Raw genomic sequence first — 23,617 nt, forward strand, 5'->3', positions numbered from 1 at the left:
ATTGAGAAAGGCTCCAAAACAAACTGAAATGGATCATCATGGTCACATATCAGATGTGAGAGGATCTCATTCACTTTGTGAAGAAGCTTTGAGAGGCTGCTATGCTTAAAGCATCATTCAACTGAAACTTAGCACAGTTCTCCTAGAGACTAGTTTTTTAGTGACGCTTCTTGGAGAAAACACCCAGTTCTTAGGGGTATTATTGAGCTAATTCTGTTTGTTTTGAGAAACTTCTACAAAACTTCAACTTTTGTTATCGGCAACCCATTTTCATTCTGTCAACCCGATAATAGACCTGACTGTCAGCCCAGGTTCTAGCTCTTTTCTTCCTGTTTCCAGAAAGGCAAAGCCTTCCCTGCTCAGGAATCCACTTTTTTTTTTTCCTTTGACATCCAATTTAGCATCCAGTTTTCTTTTTTCATTGCCTTCTAAGCTCCAGCTCTCTATTTATTATTGTAGGGATAGCCAGTGAAGAAGATTTAGGAGGGGAATATGTATGCATGATTATATATGGGTCTGTGAGTAGGAATAGGTTTCTGTTCATTTGCATAAAATGTTGGATTTCGAGCAGGGTGAATGAAAAATGAAGAACTCTCTTGGCTATGAGTATATTAAGTAAATTTGGATAGGACATTCTTTACCAGCTTTCATCCACCTCTCCTAAGATTGTTGAAATAAAATGAAAGGGATTCCCCCATGCTATATATGGCACCTTGTATTACCAAGAAAACTAGAATACAAATATAAATACCATTGTACATTCTTTTAGGAAGTCCAAATATGATAACACTATTACATCTTACAGTACATTAGAATCCTTTTGGTGCAGATATTTCAGTAGGAAATAAACATTCACTAAATGAATGCTGTGTAAGCTATTGGAAACATAAGGTAAAGGTTCCCCTCACACATATGTGCTAGTCGTTCCCAACTCTAAGGAGCAGTGCTCATCTCTGTTTCGAAGCTGAAGAGCCAACGCTGTCCAAAGACGTTTCCGTGGTCATGTGGCCAGCATGACTAAGTGCCAAAGGTGCACAGAATGCTGTTACTTTCCCACCAAAGGTGGTCCCTATTTTTCTACTTGCATTTTTTACGTGCTTTTGAACTGCTAGGTTGGCAAAAGCTGGGACAAGTAACGGGAGTTCAGCCGGTTATGTGGCGCTAGGGATTCGAACCGCTGAACTGCCGACTTTTCGATCAACAAGCTCAGCGTCTTAGCCAGTGCATTTAATAGGAACAGAAGCTTGGTTATGTATGATAGCAATAGCACTTAGACTTATAGACCACTTCATAGTGCTTTACTGCCCTCTCTAAGCAGTTTATAGAGTCAGTATATTGCTCCCAACAATCTGGGCTCTCATTTTACCCACCTCAGAGAGATGGAAGGCTGAGTCAACCTTGAGCCTGGTGAGATTCGAACTGCCAAATTACAGACAGCTGTCAGTCAGCAGAAGTAGCTTTATAGTGGATGTGTCTTTGGAAACAAGTCTGACCAATCTGATCTCTGCAATAGAAACTCAATCGGCATATGATTTGACTCATAGAAAAACCACATCATTTCCTGACACTAATGAAGCTTAAGATCTGCCTTTGTTACTCTAAGAATTCAAGATTGTGTGACTCTATCTTTTTCTAGTGATTGTTTCTGAACATAATTTTGTAACCAGGGGACTTATTTTGGAAACAAGAATACTAATAATTACACTTAACATTTAACAAGCATTTTTGCTCATTTGTTTTAAAAGAAAATCAGAATGGTTTCCATTTACAATAATCTCATTCTGATTCAACATACCATTGTTTAGAGGTTTTTTTGCTTATAGCAATTGCACTTCTTTTGACCAGCCAGAATTATTCAAGTGGCAACATATTGCACACCAGGCTACAGAGTAGCTACAAAGACAGGCAATTTCCTATTTCTGAATTTTGCTTTAGGAATTTTACTGGTGTGCACTGGTTGTTTTATTTAGCTTTATTAGTAAGCTACTTCAGGAAAGCAGAAACACTAGTGGTTTGGTGTAATTAAAAGTGCCTTGTCATGAAATAAGAGAAAACAAAGGCATTATTTCTTAATGGACAATAGAGATGAAGTTTGTGTTTTGTTCCTTCAATAAACTAGGGAAGAAATGAAATCGCTCCAGGAGACCTTTCAAAAACAGCTTAATGAGGCAACTGAGAAGGCAGAAAAGCAGCAGGCCACAGTAAGTGACTTTCCTCTATTATTTTCATCAGTGTTTCCATGTCCCGTTCTTTTCAAATTCTTCAGGCACACCTTTACAAATGGATATGGACAAGCCTAACAATTTAGGTTTCTTCTATTTTCAACTTCTTTCCATTCAATTCAAAAATGGGTGTGATACCTGGTAACACTTGGTAATAGTTTTCTTTAAAAAAAAAAAGGAACACACCAAAATTCTCACTGAACAAAGCTGCTGATTTATACTAATTGTAGAAAGTGTGTGTGTGTTTAGATGTATGAATATACATACATCTAAATAGACACATATACATAAATTGGGGAATATCGTTTGAGTAAATACAGTATTGGATACATTTATGAAGCATATCTTGTAGTAGCTAACCAATGGAACAAACCAATTCTTTGGTAATTCCAAAAGAGGACTCATTTGAGAATCTCCTATGTATTTATTTATGTGTTCATTATATATTTAGATCACCCAACTTCCATCAATGGGAGATGCCCTAAAATGAGTAGCATATATCACTATGTCAAAAATATCCTAAGGCATGCTTTGTGTGCTTTGGTGCATGTTTATATGTTTGGGCATGTTTAAGAAACTTTGTTCTCAAACTTGTCATTGGTTTGACAGAATGGTATTATGCTTGCAAAAGCAAGACTGTTGGGTCTTACACAATTAACAATAATACAATCTGTTTCCATATTCATTAGGCAAGATGACACAGCACATTTTGAGCATACAGGAAACACATTTAGGAAGCACATAATTGAAGACTATGTGTTTTAGAGGGAGCACTCTACATTAAAACCCCATAATCAATTCAGAAAAAGAAGAAAAAAACTCCCCATAAATTATGCAATTAGGATTCTTTATCTGTATTTCATGGGTTCAGGATGACCCACATGGTGGCAGAAGGATCATATAATTGACTCACAGATTAAATTAGAAGCATTCATTTTAGCTGTCCTACTTGATGAAAGATCATGGGGCTAGTAAACTCTGCTTTGGAATGGAGATCTTTATACAATGCAGCCTTTGCCGCAGATCTAATTGTAAATAGGTTGTAACATATAGGTATGCAGGGTGAGTATACACATTACTTCTCACAGTATATCTATCTATCATTTATCTGTCTGTCTGTCTGTCTGTCTGTCTGTCTGTCTGTCTGTCTGTCTATCTATCTATCTATCTATCTATCTATCTATCTATCTATCTATCTATCCATCCATCCATCCATCCATCCATCCATCCATCTGAATACAGCACATTGCACAAACAGCATTATAATCAGGGGTGAAATCCAAAATTTTTCCCTACCGGTTCTGTGGGGGTGCTTGGTGGGCATGGCAGGGGAAGGATATTGCAAAATCCCCATTCCCTCCCCACTCCTGGGGGAAGAATATTGCAAAATCTCCATTCCCATCCCACTGGGGCCAGCCAGAGGTGGTATTTTCTCCGAACTACTCAAAATTTCCACTACCGGTTCTCCATAACCTGTTAGAACCTGCTGGATTTCACCCCTGATTACAATAATATGCTATACCAGTTTATCTAAAAAATAAGATCCATTGGTCTCAGTGGGCTATTTCTGAGTAGAGAGCTATGAAGTTGCATTGAATGAAAATTACAAATGTGGTTTGGATCACTGCAAGTGTCATTATTTAAAACTACAATTAGGAGAAGGAGGAAAAACTAAAAAACAAACGCCTCTCTCCCATGGCGTTTAAGACTAATATCTTGAGGGTGTTATCTATAAAAATATCAGCACACACAGTGCAAGGGTTGTCAGCCTCCCTCCTTATGTGGGCAATAAGTTTGATATAAACACCCCAAGCTTACTGCTGCAGCAATTCTGATGACTGAAATGAATTCAACTACCAAAGGTATTATAAGAAATAGCCCTAAGATGTTTTAGAGCAGCCACAATAAAAACGATGATAATGTGTGGAGGAGGAGGAGGGAACATAATTTGCCATTCCTTCTTCTCTCAGTGTTTTGCAGCAAATGTAAAAGGCTATGTCACTAATTATATTTTGCTATTTCATGTTCGTCTTAAAACAGAATGAACTAATTTTTAGTCCCAATTTCACTTATATGCCAACTTTCAAACATGCAAAGATGAAAAAGTATACATTAAGAACCAAATTCACATGCAATATGAGGTCATGTTTTATTTCCTGCAATTTTGTTAAACTCTTTGGAAGCTGGATGCATCCATATATAATTTCAACCCAGAGAAGGACTTCCAAATAAGTGTTCTCAACTGTTTTGCCAATTATCCTAAGGAATATATTTGCAGATTCAATAAAAGATAACTGTGTTTTTCAGACACTTTAAGCTTATGGTATATCCAATGAGGGAAAAATGAATGGAAAAGATATTATGCCACGTAGTCTTAGAAAAACAGGTATCTTTTTTCAAATGTTGTAGGTAAATGTTATGCCAACACATATCTATGTACTCTGAATCTTCTGGAGCAGGGGTGTCAAACTCCTGTCATCACAGCGGTGTCATGTGATGTATCAGGACTTTTTCCCCTTCGCTAAACCGGGCATGGACCATATGTGATGCATCCGGCTCATGGGCTGGGTGTTGGCAGCCCTGTACTGGAGCACAGTAATCAGAAGCACTATTTAGACAGTGCCTTCTTGTCTATGTGCCTATCTCCTGTCTATAACTCAGTCCTTTCAGCAGTTACAAGAATATTCCACCCCCACTTGCACTCTGATTCAGGTGACCCTGACGGCATAGATAACCCCCCAAGTGGCCTCAATGTCTCTCAGACAGAGTGCTAATGACTAGATGACAGCAAAAAATGTGATACTTCCATCCCGCCCCCCCGCCCCCAATCCTGTCAGAACTGATGAAGCTTTTTGATTGACAAGTGAAACATGTTCAAACGAAGAAAGTCCAGTTGCTGTTTGAAAAAGTACTTTTGAGAGAAGCATGACCTGGATGATTGAGAATCTCCATAGATATAGATCTAAATAATTTTTATTTAATGTACTCTCTAGTCAGACTCACACAGAAAGACAAAACTAAAAAAAAAAAAAATCATACATACTAAATAATGGGGAAAAAGTCAGCTGGAAGGAGGGAGGGATAATATATTTAAATTTTAAAACTTTAAAATCATTTTCTCAATGATTCAGACTCATTTACTATCTTGAACTGATAAATCCCACTTCTGTGTTGCTCTGACCTTCTTTTCATTTCCCAAAATGCTGTTGGCCTATGCAGATTTTCCCAATGAGTCATATCTAGCAGATACTAATGATTCCTAAAGAGAAAGGTAAATAGATAGAGACAAATAGCCAGCTATGTCTCTTAGTTATCCATTCCTACAGCCAATTTATTGAAAATACTCTGAATTAATGAATGAGAGTATACTGAGTCAGGCACCTAGAAAGACTAGGCTCCCTATTTTTTTTTAAAGGAACTTTTAAGCTCTTTGGAGTGCTATTGTAGGTCCAGTACATTAAATAAGCCTGACTTATGGCCAGTTGGGAAAGTTCTGTCTTTAGAGAACTCCAAAAGATTTTCTCTAGGATTAGCAAAAAGGAAGGGGAAGCTGGGTGTCCAATTCTACAGTAATTCTGAAATTTTTAAAAAAGTAGAAACAAGAGATTTATTTTATTATTTTGAATGAAATTTCTAATTTCCATCTAATTTGTAAAAATGTGACTAAGACATAGAAAAGAGTCAGAATGAGACCAAACCATGGGAAAAGGGAAACCATGGGAAAAGGTTCACACTAGGTATAGAAATGAACTGCTCTCTGTAACTGATATTTTTGACCTTTTGGCTTGACCCTAAATGAGCGAAATATTGAGCACAATTCAGAGAATGAATGCACAATATGTAACAGGAACTCCTTTCAAAGGTCTACACATATTTCTAGAAAGCTTTACAAGGTCTGCTTCTAAAGATGTTTGGGAAGTTAAAAACTATATTGTGTCTGGCTGATGCATCCTTTCTGAGACATTTTCTTACTTAAACAAAGAAACAAAATGACCATGGATGGACAAAAAAACAGAATGGGAGCAACTTTCAACTTCCCAATACCTTCCCCACTGATGTTGCTTGTGAAAAGCTGGCAGAGAGCATTAGAAATCACTCCTTCTTCTCCTTGGCTGACCTACAGATCTGCCTGCCACTTTGCTGGGGGAGGGGGAATAAAGAGACCCATAGTACATAAAGAAAACTGCATCCCCATTACCCAACTGCCATGTCCCCAGAGGCTTACCTGTAAACCATGGATGTAGCCCTGCCAATCCTACTTTGCATGCAGGTATCTGAGTCACTCCTTCATCCTTCCCTTGCTACCAACCACTATTAAAAGATTTCAAATTTTAGCATTTGTTCCAAAGCAGCCAATCAACACTTATTCATTGGGCTTTGTCACCAGCTGATTGGGCACAGCAGAGGAAGCAGACCAAACTTTTGACTTCCTGCCAGCTTCCCTAGTGGTTTTGCTTGAGGAAAGTTGGCAGGGACCATAAAAAAATTCCTCCTCCTCTTTGCTTGACCCATGGAACTGCCTACCATTTTGCTTGGGGGAAAAGGAACAGAGGCAGCCAAACTTCCCATTCCAGTGTGTCCCCAAGGGCCTCCTCCATCTTGGGAAAAAGAGGGTTCACCTGTCAACCATTGGTGTCCTCCAAAAAGCTCTTCCTTCTTCAGCAGGTATCTGTATGCCTCTCTCATCCTTTCTTCACTTACCACTATCATTAAGAGATGCCATGGTTCCAAATCCGTCAATCATTGTTTTCCTTGCCCACTTCCAATTGGTTGCAGGAACCAGAGGGAAACAGGAAGAGAGTAGGGATATAGCCCCTCATTTTCCCTTGCACTCTGCAACCTATGAGTTTATGGAAAGTGTAGTCAAAGGGCACAGTAGTACTGAAGTGATTACAACTTTCTCAAATTCCCACGGGAGTCATGGCATTCTGCAGGTTATCCCATTTGAGTTACTGTGGTTTAATAATGGTTACCCAATATCTTCCAATTTCAGCAAAAAGAAATGTTACAAACAGACATAAGTGTTTTAGCAGTATATAGAATAACTGCAATGAATATACTGAATGCTACTAAAAAGCAATCATTAATAATTGTGTTCCTTTTAAAAAAATGATGATGATCCTCAAATCCTTGTTCATGAAACATTTCTTTAGGCACATGAAGAGTTTTTACAAACGAGTAAATAGAATTTCACATGTTCTACGTCTGATCTTTCTTGTTATATTACTACCTCAAAGGGCATTTAGAACCATAGTGGTAAATTATATGGTGAAAAGACTTAGTAGAATGACATAGCTATATAGTCCCTATTGACTGCTCCATTGTGAAATTGCTACACTTCTAGATTAAATTTCTCTGAAGAAATAAATCTGCAACCCTCTATGGACACTCAATTCAGAGATAATGGTCACTGAAGTGAGATATTCAGGATTGTAATATCAATCTAGCATGCATTTTTAAAAGAAGTTGCTGTAAAAAATTCCCAAGGCCTCTACAAGTGTTACATCAGATTTTATTTATACATTTCCTAAATTCATACAAATATTTGCTGAGAAAGCAATGTAAATCCAGTTTATTCATATGTTTATTCAATCATAGTGAAGATACAAGTAGGGATGAATGCATCTTTTACTTTGTGTTTCTTGCTTTTAAATTCAGCCCATTCAATTTTTGCATTGGTTTACAATTTTTCAAAGAAAAGAAAAATTGAGATGTTTTTCATACATTTTTTCCACAAAGGGGCATATATGTGCAATTTGACCAATGCAATTTTTTTTGTGACTGAAGGCAAATATACATGTCACAGGATAATGTTGCAGGATCCAGTCTGAATAAGTCACTGGGACCAGAGGTTTATTCTTCCAAGCTTTCAGACTCATGCTGGAGCCCATCCTCAGGGAACTTCTCTCTTTCGGTGGTCTTCCGGGTGCGCTTCAAGGTGTTGGTGACCACCTTTAAAGCGCTCCATGGCTCAGGGCCGGGGTATTTACGAGACTGCCTTCTGCCACCAATAGCCTCCCACCGGCCAGTACGCTCACACAGAGCGGGCCTCCTCAGGGTGCCGTCCGCCAGACAATGTCGGCTGGCGACCCCCAGGGGGAGAGCCTTCTCTGTGGCGGCGCCCACCCTCTGGAACAACCTCCCCCCAGAGATATGTACAATAACAGACCTCCGGATTTTTCGTCGGGCCCTGAAAACCCATTTATTTCAGGTAGCTGGGCTGGCTTGAGTTAAATTTTAAATTGATTTTAAATTGGAATTTTTTAATTACGGCCAGAATATTTAATTATTTTAAACAGTTTTTAGATTTTGTATGGCTTGTTTTTACTTTGGCTGTTCACCGCCCTGAGTCCTATATTGGAGAAGGGCGGTATAGAAATTTAAAAAAATTAAATTAAATTAAATTAAATTTCCAAAATGTTATATCATTTACCTTTTTTTGTCTTTAGTTTAGCATTTAATACAATAATTCCCCAGCACTTAGTAGAGAAACCAGGCCTTTTAGGCTTCAATACTCCTTTGTACAACTGGATTCTTGATTTTCCCACTGATAGGCCCCAGTATGTGCACCTTGGGACTAATATTTCTAACACCATGTTCTTGAGCATGGGTTCTCCTCAGGGCTGTGTCCTAATTCTGATATTGTTCACTCTGCTGATCCATGACTGTTGTACAAGGTTTGCTACCAACCATATTGTAGAGTATGCAGATGATACAACAGTGGTGGGCCTTCTTCAGGATGATAATGAGAGTGATTACCGGGAGGAAGTAGAGAGTTTGATGCCCTGGTATAATAAAAACAGTCTGATTTTAAATGTAGGAAAAACAACAGAGATCATTGTCAATTTCAGAAAAGGCAGGTACAGCCATACACCTCTGCGTATTAATGGTTCAATTGTGGAGGTGGTAAGTAGTATCAAGTTTCTGGATGTGTAGCTGAATCACAAGTCAGCTTGGTCACTCAACAGAGAGACACAGTAGTGCCTGCATTTTCTGTGTCGTTATGAGAAGAGCAGATCTTTGTTCCCCTGTCCTTACACTTTTATAGAGGGACGATTTTTTTATTTTTTATTTTTTATTTATTTTCAATTTATATACCGCCCTTCTCCCTGAGGACTCAGGGTGGTGCACAGCCAGAATTAAAAACATGAAATACAAATATTAAAAACAATTAAAATCTATATAAATTTGGCCCAAAATTTAAAAAACCACAAACCAATTAAACATTTAAAAATTTTAAAAATTTCTTCCTAAGCCAGCCCGGCTTGCTGGAAAAAGTGGGTTTTAAGGGCACGGCGGAAGGCACTGAGGTCTTGGATTCTCCTTATCTCTGGGGGCAGCTGATTCCAGAGAGTAGGTGCCCCCACAGAGAAGGCTCTCCCCCTGGGGGTCACCAGCCTACATTGTTTGGCTGATGGCACCCCAAGGAGGCCCTCTCTGTGGGAGCGCACGGGTCGCTGGGAGGTCATCGCCCTATGCCATGGAGCGCTTTAAAGGTGATAACCAACACCTTGAAGCGCACCCGGAAGACCACCGGGAGCCAGTGCAGCTCGCGCAGGAGCGGTGTTACATGGGAGCACCATGCTGCTCCCATCACTACCCGCACTGCTGCGTTCTGGACCAGCTGGAGCCTCCGGGTGCCCCTCAAGGGGAACCCCATGTAGAGAACATTGCAGTAGTCAAGGCGAGAGGTGACGAGGGCGTGAGTGACTGTGCACAGGGAATCCCGATCAAGAAAGGGCCGCAACTGGTGAATCAGGCGAACCTGATAAAAGGTTCCCCTGGTTACAGCCGTCAGATGTTCCTCCAAGGACAGCTGCATATCCAGGAGGACTCCCAGATTGTTAGCCCTTTCTGTGGGGGCCAAGGACTCTCCCCCAATAGTCAGTGATGGAGTCAACTGACTATATCGGGATGCCGAGAGCCACAGCCACTCAGTCTTGGAAGGGTTGAGCTTGAGCCTGTTCCTCCCCATCCAGATCCGCACAGCCTCCAGGCACTGAGACATCACTTCAAGGGCATCGTTGGGGTGGCCTGGGGTGTAGATGTACAGCTGGGTGTCATCAGCATACTGATGGTATCTCACCCTGAAGCCATGGATGATCTCACTCAGTGGCTTCACATAAATGTTGAACAGAAGGGGCGAGAGGACCGATCCCTGCAGCACTCCACAGACGAGAGGCCTCGAGGTCGACCTCTGCCCCCCTGCCAACACAAACTGTGACCAGTCGGAGAGAAAGGAGGAGAACCACCGCAATACGGTGCCTCCCACCCCCAACTCTTCCAGCCGGTGCAGCATGATACCATGGTCGATGGTATCAAAAGCCGCTGAGAGGTCTAACAGGACCAGAACAGAGGAGCAACCTCTGTCCCGAGCCCTCCAGAGATCATCAACCAACGCGACCAATGCCATTTCCATGCTGTGCCCAGACCTGAAACCCGACTGGAATGGATCTAGATAAGATGTTTCCTCCAGGAATTGTGGAAACTGTCGCGCGACCACACTCTCAACAACCTTCGCCATAAAGCGAAGGTTGGAGACAGGACGATAGTTGGCCAATTGAAAGCATCCTCTCATATTGTATTACTGTGTGGTTTGGAAGTATTACTGTTTTGGACAGAAAGACTGTGCAGAGAGTAGTGAGGATGGCAGATTACTGGAAATTCACTTCCTTTGATCCAGGACATAGCATAACAGTGATGCTTGGCCAGGGTCCGCAGTATTTTCTGGGATGCTACACATTCTCTCCATGACTGGTTTTCTTTGTTACCTTCTGGGAGGAGGCACTGTGGTATCCAAAGCAGAACAACTAGATTCTGCAATAGCTGTCAGGAAGCCATTTTTTTCGTTGAATCTTCAGGCCTGCCACATTTACTACTGTGGGAAACTGGGAGGGAGGATTGTATGGAGCCAGGGTGATATATAGTCATAATAACATTCCTTTCTCAGAAAGTCAAGGACATCTTGCCCTGCATCTGGACAACTGGAACTGGGAGGCATCTCCAGTTGGGATGGTGCTTTGATTGGACTATGTGATGGACATGTGGGTGTTGGGCAGGGACTTGAACTTTCCTTTGGGTGGGGAAAACCTGGGAGGTTTCAAATTCGGGTTTTCCCAGATGTGCCAATGTGACATCTCTAATAAAATGGACCTTTGAGGAAACTCAAGCCTCTGAGTTTTCTTTCATTGGGGGTATTACTTGGAACCCTGACAATAGCTTTGTACCATATCGTGTGTGTGTATTATATGTATGTATGTGATATATGTATATGTATATGTACATGTACATATGTACATGTATGCGATGTATATATATTCTTTTCAGAGCAGGCATCAGAATTTCATTTTTTTAATATGTGCCAGTCTGTTCACAGAAAAAAAAGTGACAATAAAGGTTATCTTATCTTATTTTGCAGAGAAAGAAGTTCCCTGAGGATAGGCTCCAGCATGATTCTGAAAGCTTGGGAACTTTTTTTTTCCCCAATTGAATGAGCTTTTTCAAATTTATCACTGATATTCCCACATTCCACAGAAGAAATAGATGTAAACTGGATAGATTTCCATTACAATATGAACCAAGCTATTTTTCTCTCCATCTGTAGGTATTAGCCTTTTCAAAAGTGATACCTAATTCAATGACAGGGAGCTTAAGTTCAAATAAGTATGGAGAGAATTGTTGAGTGATGTGCTATTGGTGCTATGTTTCTACTTCTACCCTAAAGCCTTTCTGTGATGAATTTCTTCAAGAATTCAAACCACTGGAGAAGATGCACAATTTTAGATGGGCAGGGCAATATATTTGAAAGCTGATTATTACCTCTGAATTTATTGTGTGGTCAATGTAGAAATCTAATTTTAAGTACAATTCCAAGTAGTAGAATAGTTGCTTCCAGAGACTGCAGGCAATGTGGGATATTGGATTTCAAATGGAAAATGCTCTGATATAATTTCATCAGTGCAACTCAAGAGTTCTTAAAGGTTTTTTTCCCCCTTTTTAACTTAGTGTATCAGGTATGGTTCTATTGAAGTAAGTAAGTAGTCTAAAGGCAAGAAACTAAAACTGAATGATTTAAAATGTAATATTGCAATAATTATTATATAATGTTATTGTTCCATCCTTTATATCTGTGTTGAATAGATTCAATACTGTCTGAATGCTGGGCATAATCAAAGGTAGAAAGAATATAAACGAAATGTTCAAGGTCTAAACACTGCTCTGATGAATTTCAGGCAGCACCATTAACTGTTTCCTTACTAGAGAATTGATGTAGTTGTGGATTAAATAATAAAAAAATAGTAGCAACTTAATATGTCTTTTTCCATGCATTTTTAAAAATGAAAGTTACCAATTTAAAACATAAGGTAGAAAAGGATGCAATTGCCCTGAGAAATATTGATAATATACAATATGTTAACAACTGGTCTTGCCTTAGAAAAAAAAATACAAAAATCTTCCAGATTCATCACTATTGCATGTGTGGATACAATAACCATAATGCTGAAGAATTATATGTTGCCTACATTCTAAAGTTGATGGTTGGAGAAGACCACTGTGCTGTATCTGCAGAGTTAGCAACACCAAAACCTGGATATATTCAGACTGGAGCTTCAGTTACTGTCAAAAACTGTTACTGGTGGTGTTTCTGTAGCTGATAGCCAACAAAGTAGAACAAAGGCAGGACAACTTCAGATCTACTGGAGCTGAAGCTCGTCCAGTCCCCAGGATTAGTCCTCAGGCTAATCCTATCATATTGTCTAATACTATCCTATTTTATTGCAAAATGAATGGCAGAGGAGGCTATGGAATACATGGATGAAAAATTGTTCTGTGCCCCCTTATTCAGGGAATGGGTGGAATGCAAGACATTATTTATTATTATTATTATTATTATTATTATTATTATTATTATTATTATTGTTGTTGTTGTTGTTGTTGTTGTTGTTGTTGTTGTTGTTATATTTCTATGGTACCTATCTCATTAATACAGTGACTCTGGATAGCATACTAAAAAGTGCTAAAAACAACTGAAATTAGAATAAAAATAAACAAAAAGAACCAAGGTGATGGATAAGCTGGCAGTGAGAATCATCTCTACCCCATCAGCCACACCCCAATGGCCTATTGGGGTCCCAAACCAAGTGGCAGAGTTAAGATTTTAGGCTCTTCCAGAAGGCCAGGAGTGTGGGCGTGGATCTCACCTCAGATGGGAAAATATTCCAAAGGACAGGGTCACAACAGCAAAGGTTCTTCTCCTGGATTCCACCAACTGAAATTTTTTGGTTGATAGGAACCAAAGTAGACACTTTCCATTGTAGGGAGTGAGAAGGGTTAGTCCCATCAGGATAAAATGGTTTATCAGATACCCTGTACCCATGCCATAAAGGTCTATAATGGTGAAGACCAACACCTTGAATTGAACCTGGAAGCAAATTAGTAGCCAGTGCAGTTCATGTAACAACAGTGTCACATGTACCACCCGAAGGGGCCACCAGAGCATTCCACTGCATTCTGTACCAGTTGTAGCTTCCAAATATTCTTCAAGAGTAGCTCCATATAGAACACATTACAGTGATCCAATTGGGAGATGACCAGGGCAAGAGTGACTGTGAACAGGGCTTCATGATCCAGGAAAGGATGCAACTGGCACAAAACACAAAGTTGCACAAAAGTTCTTCTAGAGAAGATTGCCACCTGCTTTTCGAGCAGGAGTTGTGACTCTAGAAGGATCCCAGATTGCCCACCAAGATTCCATGCAGGCCTCTGTTTCATATCTAGAGTAAATTTTTCAATGAATTCAGGATTTGTTTGTTGAAGAATCCAATCATTTATACTGTAATATTGAAGAATATAAATGCTGAACTAGATCTTAATTTTCTAAAACAAAGAGGAAAAAGGCTTGCTAGCTATGCACATTTCTGAATCAACTCTATTATACATCCTTTATCCACAATCTGGAGGCTTCTTTATATTTATAGCCTGCTTTCTCCACAATATTAGAAACAGTTTCATTTCTTTAGTGCACTTAGCTGGCTGTAATCCATGCATTTTGTACTGAATTGAAGCTCAGTGATGATAATTCCCTGTTGGGCGATGAATAGTTTGGGCCATCTAGTATGCATTTCAAATTGGAGATGCTTTTGTGCTGTTATATGTACCTACTTCCAATTTTGGCACATTTGCATTTGGTAAATAGGAATAGCAAATCAGAGTAATAGTAGTGATGGGCATATAAATACCAGTGCCAAGGCATTTTCATTTTCAAAAATATGGTTGCAGTCGACAACACAAATGTACTTGCAGTATGAATCACGTTGCACATTCCATGTCAGTAACTAATACAAGGAAGAAAAAAATTGCACCTGTCACATAGAATTCTGCCCACCATATTTCATTTCCTGTTCCCTGCTCCAAGATAAATACTTGGTTAGAGGAAATAATTTCCAGGACAGGTTAAGGAGTTTGGGGTTCCACCACCAGCAGCAAAAAAGAACCAGCTAGAAAAGGTCATCAGGAAGGCCAAGAGGAGTTTTATCAGGAAGGTTGATAAATTAAATATTGTTTCAGCTACCAGTTACTTAAAAGAAAAGGCTTTTAAAGCTGGCATTTAAGAGTACATGTTGATCTGCCAACCAACAGAAATTGTGTTAGTGTGTGTTCCCATCCATGACTGCCTTATTTACACATAGATTCATATTTTCTGGTTTTGTTTCTCAGGGAGGCACCTGTCTATCATTAAATGTGTCCCTTTTTATGCTTGGGGTGAAGTGGCGGGGTAGAGTCAGAAAGGAAGATTTCTACCACTAATGCTTCTTCTAGAGGGACGTAGGAACCCCAAGTCCATCTCAACATTTCCAGAAGTAATTTGCTGCTGATAGCCCTCAGCAATCTAGAATTCTCAACTGGGAATTCTAGATTTTCATTCAAAGAGGAACCTTGCAAAGAAGGACAGTTTTGCTCTCCTATGATTGTTAGCTTTCCAGCCTGTGCTCAATCCATATTGTGGATTGGTGCTTTGAGCTGTTGTTTGTAATTAGTCCCTGGGGAACCCTGCCTTCCCACCCTGTGGACTAAACCTCACCTTCACTAGCACTGATGATGTTACCTATTTGAGTAATGAGATGCCTACAAGCAAGCAACCAACGAAGCACAGAGAGCACCAAGGACTCCACAGCTCAACCCGAGCTACCAATATTTTCTTCTATTTAATCTATATTCCATGAATTCTCACTGAATTGTTTGTTCTCATTTTTTTCTCCCCTAAAATGTGGCAGAATTTCTGCCTTGGCAAAAGCTGAGCAGAAATTCTTGGATTCACAACATGGCACAGTTAGATAAGCACTTCAATTGCATACTAGGTTGAAGCTGTAAAAACAGGGCAGATTTTCCTCTGAGGGAGGGCTCATCTTCCTAACAAGCTTGTTCATTGTGAGTATGAGCTGCTGACCACTTCTCGATGTAGGAATGCACTATGTCATTCTCTATTCATCCACAGTCTACATGAAGGCAATTTCTACCCACCTTTTAACAACAACAACAACAACAAAGTGTGTTCCGACTCAAATGGTCTGCCTGATTTCCTGCTGCTCTTCATTTCATTGTAGGCAAACAACTCTAATTCATTATTTGTGAACTGCGGCAGGAAAGTCTTTTCTGGTCATTGCTTCTGCCCTCCACAACCATTTTTTAACAAATAACTCAGTGGTGGGTTGCTCCCGGTTCTGTCTGGTTCTTACGAACCGGTAGTAAAAGGGAGGCTCCGGCCACCTACCCGGACGTCATAATGGATGATCTGCACATGCACAGAAGCTTCTGTGCATGTGCAGAAGCACATGCTCCCATTGTGAACTGGTAGTAAAGGTAAGTAGAACCCACCCCTGCAATAACTGCATTGATAGAACACTGGAATAGTGAAGACACATACCTGTCTATATTGTTTTATTTTTAACCAGGTGAAATTTCCTTGTAGCCTAAGTGACAGAGAAAATAATAAAACTAGAGGTTTTTTTTTTTTTTTTAAACTGATCCAGGAATGGTAAAGAAAAAAGGAAATACATCAGGCAGGCGCTGTAGTAGCAAATCAGACTATCATCATGGCTGAAGCAGAGGAGGATAAAATGTAGAAAAGGATTTTTAAGCAGGCTTTACTTCCAGTTAGTTTATGCACAGGAGTTCATCAATTTAAGGGTGCAGTATGGAAAAACTCAGAGTGAAGATTCAATTTCTATCTTATATCCATAAGTCGTTCAAATCCATTGGCCTTTTATTCTAGTTACATTGCACTGAAGTATTGAATTGATTGCTGGATTATTTTTAAAACTGACATTGCAGCTTGGGAACTGCCAGTTCTAAACTTGATTTAGTAACTTCCCTGAAGTCCCTTAGGTGTAGGAGGTGCCATATTATATTAGCAACTACATTCAGAGCCTGAACATAGAAAGAGAAGCAATTATGTAAACCTTTTGATAACTTTTTTAAAAAAATATAGATTCCACTACTGTTTTTGGCAATGAACATGCATTGTGAGTAGGTGCTTCATAATAATTGTGTATACCGCATATTGTACTGGCTGGTGATGTGAGTTAATTTGGTATAGAGGTCAGGACACCAGAGAAGAAATTGGGAGACTGTGAATTCCAGTCTGGCTTTAGGCATGAAGCCAGTTGGTAATCTTGGGCCAGTCATTCTCTGTTAGCCCTAGGAAAGAGGCAAGGGCAAACCACTTCCAAAACCTTTGCCAAGAAAACTACAGAGTCTAATCCATGTAGATACCTGCAGTCAAAGACTGAGGCACCAAAAAAACCCCGTATGTAGATGGATGGATGGATGGTTTTTACACAAGCTGTTTGAACTGACACTAGGTCAAAGCAGCATACAATTTCCAACTTCTTATGCTCAGAGTGAAACATAACAATTGAGAACAGAACATAAAGGTTGTTGTTGTTGTTTGCATATACCAGCACAGCTGGTGTGCTTTGGAGAAATTAACTGACAGGATGTGCTTAATTCTCTTTCAGAACTTAATGTAGCATGCACAGTTTAATTGTTTTCATATATATGAAGACTACCATTATCTCTTTTTTCAACCTGCTAGTAATTGTTTGGTTTTATAGACCAGTGATGGTCTATTTATTAAATCTGAAACATATGAGGGAAAATGATTAAATTAGGATGATTATAGAAAATCTGGAGAGGGTTTGTGACTTCTGTATTAGATATAAATGACAATCAGTGGCTATTGGTTTACATATGTTTCAGGTTTGTTAGAAGACTTAAGCTTTGTATATGGTTACTTCATCCAGTTAATATATGATCATTAATAGATCTACAAGAACAATATTTTCCAAATATTTTGGAAAAGGTGTTTTGATACAACTATAGGGTCTCTTTAATTATGTTTTTTATTTTAAAACTGGGGGGAAAAGTCATAGCTGTTTTAACGAAGCCCTTCTTCCATGCATTTTCAATCATACCTGCTAAATTCTTTTTCAAGGTTACCCTACTTTATTTATTTCTACATTCTCTGTGTCAGAGATTTTTCAGATATTTCAGTCTCTCTTTACCTAACATTTAATTCTCTCTATCCTCCCTGAAGTAAATCAAAATGCAAACCAATTTCTTATTTTTCTTTTCTATCATTTCTCTGTTTCCCCCCCTATTCTTGGAATGAATAACTTCATAAGTGGCCTAAAATAGTCTAAAATCCAGAACATTATTACATCATAAAGGTGGAAGGAAAGAAAGAAAGAAAGAAAGAAAGAAAGAAAGAAAGAAAGGAAAGAAAGAAAGAAAGAAAGAAAGAAAGAAAGCAAGCCGCAGTGATGCAGTGGTTAGAGTACAGTACTTCAGGCTACTTCTGCTGAATGCTGGCTGCCTGCAATTTGGCATATTGAATCTCACCAGGCTCAAGGTTGACTCAGCCTTCCATCCTTCCGAGGTGGGTAAAACGAGAACCCAGATTGTGCTGACTCTGTAAAACACTTAAAGAGGGCTGTAAAGCACTATGAAGCAGTATATAAGCCTAAGTGCCATTGCTAAGAAAGAAAGAAAGAAAGAAAGAAAGAAAGAAAGAAAGAAAGAAAGAAAGAAAGAAAGAAAGAAAGAAAGAAAGAAAGAAAGAGTTAGATAGGATATATTATAGTTCATTATAATCACAATATTGAAAGCAAGCAGGGTTCCCAAACTTCTCAAAGAGGAGAAGAGAGGGAAAGAAAAGGAAGGAAAATACATAAAATATTAAAACAAACAAACAAACAAGCAGTACATAACAAGTCAACAGCTAAAAATAAGAGCCTTGGCAATAAACTTTGCCAACAAGATTGCCAGTGGTTCTTTGATATGTATAAAACCTTGCTTTTTAAACACTTTAAGTTACAGAAGGATATTTTTCAGCATTGTTTCTGCACAACATTTGTAAAGGCTCTTTGCTGAATGATTTGTGGGCTAGTAGGCTTTATCATTTTTATCTCTGCTATTGCTGCTTTGAAAGAGAGGAAGGAGATATTTCAAGAAATTACTACAGTATAACCTTTGAGGTATTCAGCCAAAACTTGGCAGCACAGTTAATATCCTCTAAAAGATCTCTCAGTCCTGTTATTTTCAGTCTCATTTCATCCCATTTGGCCACAAAATGAAGCAGCTGCAGGCAAACTTAACTTATGGTTTCATTTCTCAAAGAAAATTTCAAATCAGTTTGATTCAAATCCTGTTGCCTTGAAAACTCAAATTCCAATAAAAGTTTGCTAAGTTTGAATCTTAAATTGAGATTTCAGCTAATTTGTAGTACTACAGCATCTATGCTGACTTTAGAATATTGATGTTTTTAATCCTTACATATTTGCTTATTTAAAAAAAAAATGCAGGTACCATTAAAAAATGCAAGTTCAGCATTCTGAGATTTCTCTGCTTTCAGCATAACTTGCTAAGATTTGCCCATTTAAATTAAACTCAATTTATCCAGGATAATCTCATGATTTAAGGTGCTAAGGTAGCATTATAAGGAGAATGTGGAGCAAAAGAGAGCAGTATAATTGCAGTAAGACTATTACTGGGAAAAAGATTTTTTTTTTTTTTACAGTTGCTTTAAATCAGAATGCAATCAAGAGATGATTTTATTGAAGAATTATTCCAAAGGTCGGTTGCCAATTCTCTGCTCACACTCAGCATTATTCAGCTGAGTAACTCTTGTGTTGCCTTCCACAGATAAAGGATAGTTGTCTAGTGAAGATCTTCTGTATGTGATTAAGGATTCTGGGAGTTGTCAATAACAAATGGTTATACTCTGCACTTGGAGATTACTTTGACAGGGTATAGAAATTTTTTTTGTTTCTCTCCACTGACAATGTAAATAATTTATAATCAATCCGTATAATGCTAGAAATCAGATGTTTCAAGAATAAGAGACTCATGTTAAGTTCATATCTCCAAGATGGTCATGCATTAAAGCTTATCTTGCACACCTTGGATCTCACATTTATAGCATTTATAATGTAACTCCTGTTTCAAGATGCATGTATTTTAGAATCTCAAGACATGGCTGTTGTTTTGCATGTCTTGCATGTTATTTTGCATTTCTCATGATAAGAAGTTTTGCCCTTCTAAAAAAGAAGCTTTCTTAAAATGTCTCTTTCTTCTTTTAGGAAACCACTGCAAATTTTGGAATGTAGATCTAGAAAATAGGTTCACTTTGGGGTTTTTTTCCTCTCCTTCCCCATTCCATATACTAGCCTTATTAGAAACTATTGTACATGCAGGATGGCTTTTATAACACAAAACAATGCAAAAATATACCGTGTTTTCCCAAAAATAAGACCCTGTCTTATATTTTTTTGAACCCTGAAATAAGCGCTTGGCCTTATTGCCATGCACTCAAAAGCCCAGTTGGGCTTATTATCAGGCGATGTCTTATTTTGGGGAGAACAGGATACCTATCTACTAATTTGTTATAATAATTCAGAATTCTGAAAAAGCTTAAAGGGAAAGCTTTTCCTATAATTAAGAAACCTGATAATGCAAGATCTGGGTAAGCAATCTTGGTATTAGATCTCTCACAGCTTCTCTCCTGCCAAAGCATTGAAAGTGTGAAAGCAGAAAAGTTGTGTCATTGGAACCCCATCAGTAGGTGGGTGGGGTTAAGATAAGCTTTCACATATTTAAGATCACTCATTTTTAATAAATGAATAAAACAACTGGAAGCTGCAATATAACAGCTTTGAATAAAATATTTCCTCTCATGCTACATGTCCTTGCAGAACCCTCCATGCTGAGCTTGTCGATCAAAAGGTTGGCAGTTCAGCGGTTTGAACCCCTAGTGCTGCGTAACGGGGTGAGCTCCCTTTATTTGTCCCAGCTTCTGCCAATTTAGCAGTTTGAAAGCACGTAAAAAATCCAAGTAGAAAAATAGGGACCACTTCGGTGGGAAGGTGACAGTGTTCTGTGTGCCTTTGGCATTTAATCATGCCGACCACATGACCACGGAGATATCTTCGGACAGTGCTGGCTCTTTGGCTTTGAAACGGAGATGAGCCCCCTAGAGTCGGGAACGACTAGCACATATGTGTGAGGGGAACCTTTACCTTTATACGTTTCTAAATATACTAATATAGGGAAACTCTAGCTGCTGGAAAATAAAAATATTCATTGATCTGGGCTGCAAAAATCTGGACATTTACTAGAAAGTAAGCAGAGAGTTTGTCTGCTGTTATCTCTTTGCAGCCTGGATCTGAAGACCTATTGAAGCTTTGATCTTTCTACTGTGCTTTATCAGGATTGCTTTGAAGAATTAATAACCCACCTATAAAGTAAGTGAGTCATCATAAATAATTCTGAGGGCTGCATTAAAATATTGTGCAGGCTTCTTTTAAGAAAAAAGGAGGAAGAAAAAAGTGAGGGAAAAAAGAATGATAAAGGTAGCAGTAGAGAAAATTAGCAGAAGAAATCCAATAAAGCCTGCTTAAGAGCTTTTGAAGTAATTTGGGAAAAATGTGTGAAATTAATTTACTTTAGCCTAACTTCATCAAGCTGTTCAGAATTATTGGAAGTCTGCTGAGAACATGGAGAGAATTTTTTTTATTATTATTATTATAAACTTAAGCAGTCTATAAACAGGAATGTTATTCCTGGAATTAAGCAGGTTGGCAGTCCAATAATATATTTCTAACAAGATAAATGTGTGTGAAAAAAATCTATTCAGTTATAAACTGCTGCTATAGATCCTGTGCAAACAATTCAAAGGTGTTTTTAGAGGCTGAATCTTTTCATTTTCACAGCCATACAGGAAAAATTACTTGGTCTGTTGTGTGGATGTTTGGGTGGTTTAGGGGTGGGGAATTGTGGTGGGTGGGAATGTGTTTGGGGATTGTTATGTGTGTTGGACCTGGTCTTTGGGTGTTAAGTGAATTTCGTTGTATACTGTGTATACATGTACAATGACAATAAAGTTGTTGTTGTTGTTGTTGTTGTTGTTGTTGTTGTTATTATTATTATTAATAATAATAATAATAATTTCTGGAATCACACACAAAAATCACAATTCCTAGAGAACCTTTCATTATGAATAATTAGTTAGACATAAAAGTAGTAAAGTCCTTGAGAAGGCAAACTTCTATATTTTACCTACGTATTTTATGTATTCTACCCTTTTAATTTATCTATACAGGATTAATAAAAGTATTATTTGGAAGACTATTTTATAATAAACTAACAATTATATCCTATAGCAACTTTGCATGTAGGGTTGTAGGAATGAGGGCTGGTTCAATATTTGACTTCCTTTTTCTACTTTTTTTGTGGCGACAGGAGGAAAACAGTCCTATTTTAATCTGAACAGAGGGAATGGTGAAATAGTCTGTTGAGATGTTTAACAAATTCTTCTTCCACAGTATGCCCACAATAATCTTCTACTCTGGGTGAATAGGTCTGGATTAAAGAGAATACTCAGAATTAAGAAGAGGCAAAAGACACCTATACCAGGAGTGGATGGGTCTTCTATCAATGAATCGGTGATTCTGAAAATCCAGAAAGGCTTTGCAGAAATAGTTAAATGTTGGATTTACAATAGACTGAGATGAATAAAGAACTGGAGCTGGCCTCGGTAAAAATGAGCAATGAAAGAAACCTAGCTGAAAGCTGAAGTAATGTAGCCGTACAGTAGATAGACACTATTTTATTGCCTTATTAGCCTACCTAGAGTAAGATTTACAATAAATTCTTCAAATTTATATTTCCAGATTAATTTTCTGAAGACCGAAATGGAGAGAAAAAGCAAAATGATCAGAGATCTCCAAAATGAGGTGAGATTAGTATCATTTCCCCCCGAAAGATGTTGAATAATGGCTACACTTTTGTTAGGAAACAAATACATGGTATTCATGAATTGTTTTTATAGGAAAAAGAAAAGGTCTTATTAGATGCCTAGCGTATTCCCAATAATACATTTCCTGTTGTTTTATTATATATTTAAAATGACATATTGCAACAGAAAGAACTAGTTTTGAATATTTAAACATTCAACCCTTATAAAATTGTAATTAATACCATAAATTGTCCTGAATATTTAAACATAAAGTAACTCTGTTTACTAATTTGTGGGTACATATAGAGTATGTGGATACTTGATTTACTACACCATAACCTTGGCAAAGACACTATTGGGAGTTTCTGATTCTTTCTCATAATTTTGTTATGTGTTATGTATTTGTATAATTAGTTATGCTGGCTGAATATGAACACGCTACATAGAGTGGATCATGATTATAAGTCAGACTGCAAATAATGACAAATCACTTCCATGTTATTACTAAAACAGTCAAATGAATATTCTCATGATTCAAACTTGACTTGAAAGGCACTTTACCTTTTAATGTGAATTTTTTTGATAGTTATTTCTCAATTTTTGCCAGTTTGGGTGCTCACTAAAATTTATTTATAACTGCAAAATCAATGCTCGCATCACTTTTGTGGTCATTCATGGACATGGAGATCAGTGAAAAAATTGTCAGCCAATGCACTCATTTCAGCTGACCAACTATTCAATAATTCAGTATTTGAGTTACTGATGATGTAGTCTCAGTTTTTAAATCTGGTTGGTAGAAAATATTCTATATACAAACTATGGAACAGCTAGTTTTCAGTGTCCCACTTCTGAACCAAAGAACGCGTGCATTCTCAGACTTCGTCTGAAATGTGTGTTCCCAGCAGAAGTGTTTTATGTGAAGAGAATCAGCATAAAAGTAAGAACATTAGTGATGACACTAAGAAGAAGGAAGAAAAGGAGGGCAATGGGAAAAACAAGATGAATGATTGGTAGGCTGGTTGGGTGGGCTATGTTTGAAGTCAATGACATCAGTTATGGCTAAGGGTTGATGGAGAAAAGAAGGTGCTAAGAAGATTAAGAA

General features: G+C 38.3%; 1 protein-coding gene across 2 annotated transcripts in view; it reads left to right on the top strand.

Annotated features, from left to right (window-relative positions):
• LUZP2 (leucine zipper protein 2) overlaps positions 1 to 23,617 on the top strand; it is a 394,955-nt gene that overhangs the window by 204,595 nt on the left and 166,743 nt on the right. For both annotated transcript variants that reach the window (XM_034417240.3, XM_034417241.3), the window contains exons 4-5: positions 2,120 to 2,201; positions 22,451 to 22,513. In XM_034417240.3, coding sequence (XP_034273131.2) covers positions 2,120 to 2,201; positions 22,451 to 22,513 — 145 coding nt within the window. The remainder of the gene's footprint in view (positions 1 to 2,119; positions 2,202 to 22,450; positions 22,514 to 23,617) is intronic.

The sequence above is a fragment of the Pantherophis guttatus genome, chromosome 1 (assembly GCF_059756535.1).
Source record: "Pantherophis guttatus breed Tessera chromosome 1, ASM5975653v1, whole genome shotgun sequence".
Taxonomy (NCBI): domain Eukaryota; kingdom Metazoa; phylum Chordata; class Lepidosauria; order Squamata; family Colubridae; genus Pantherophis; species Pantherophis guttatus.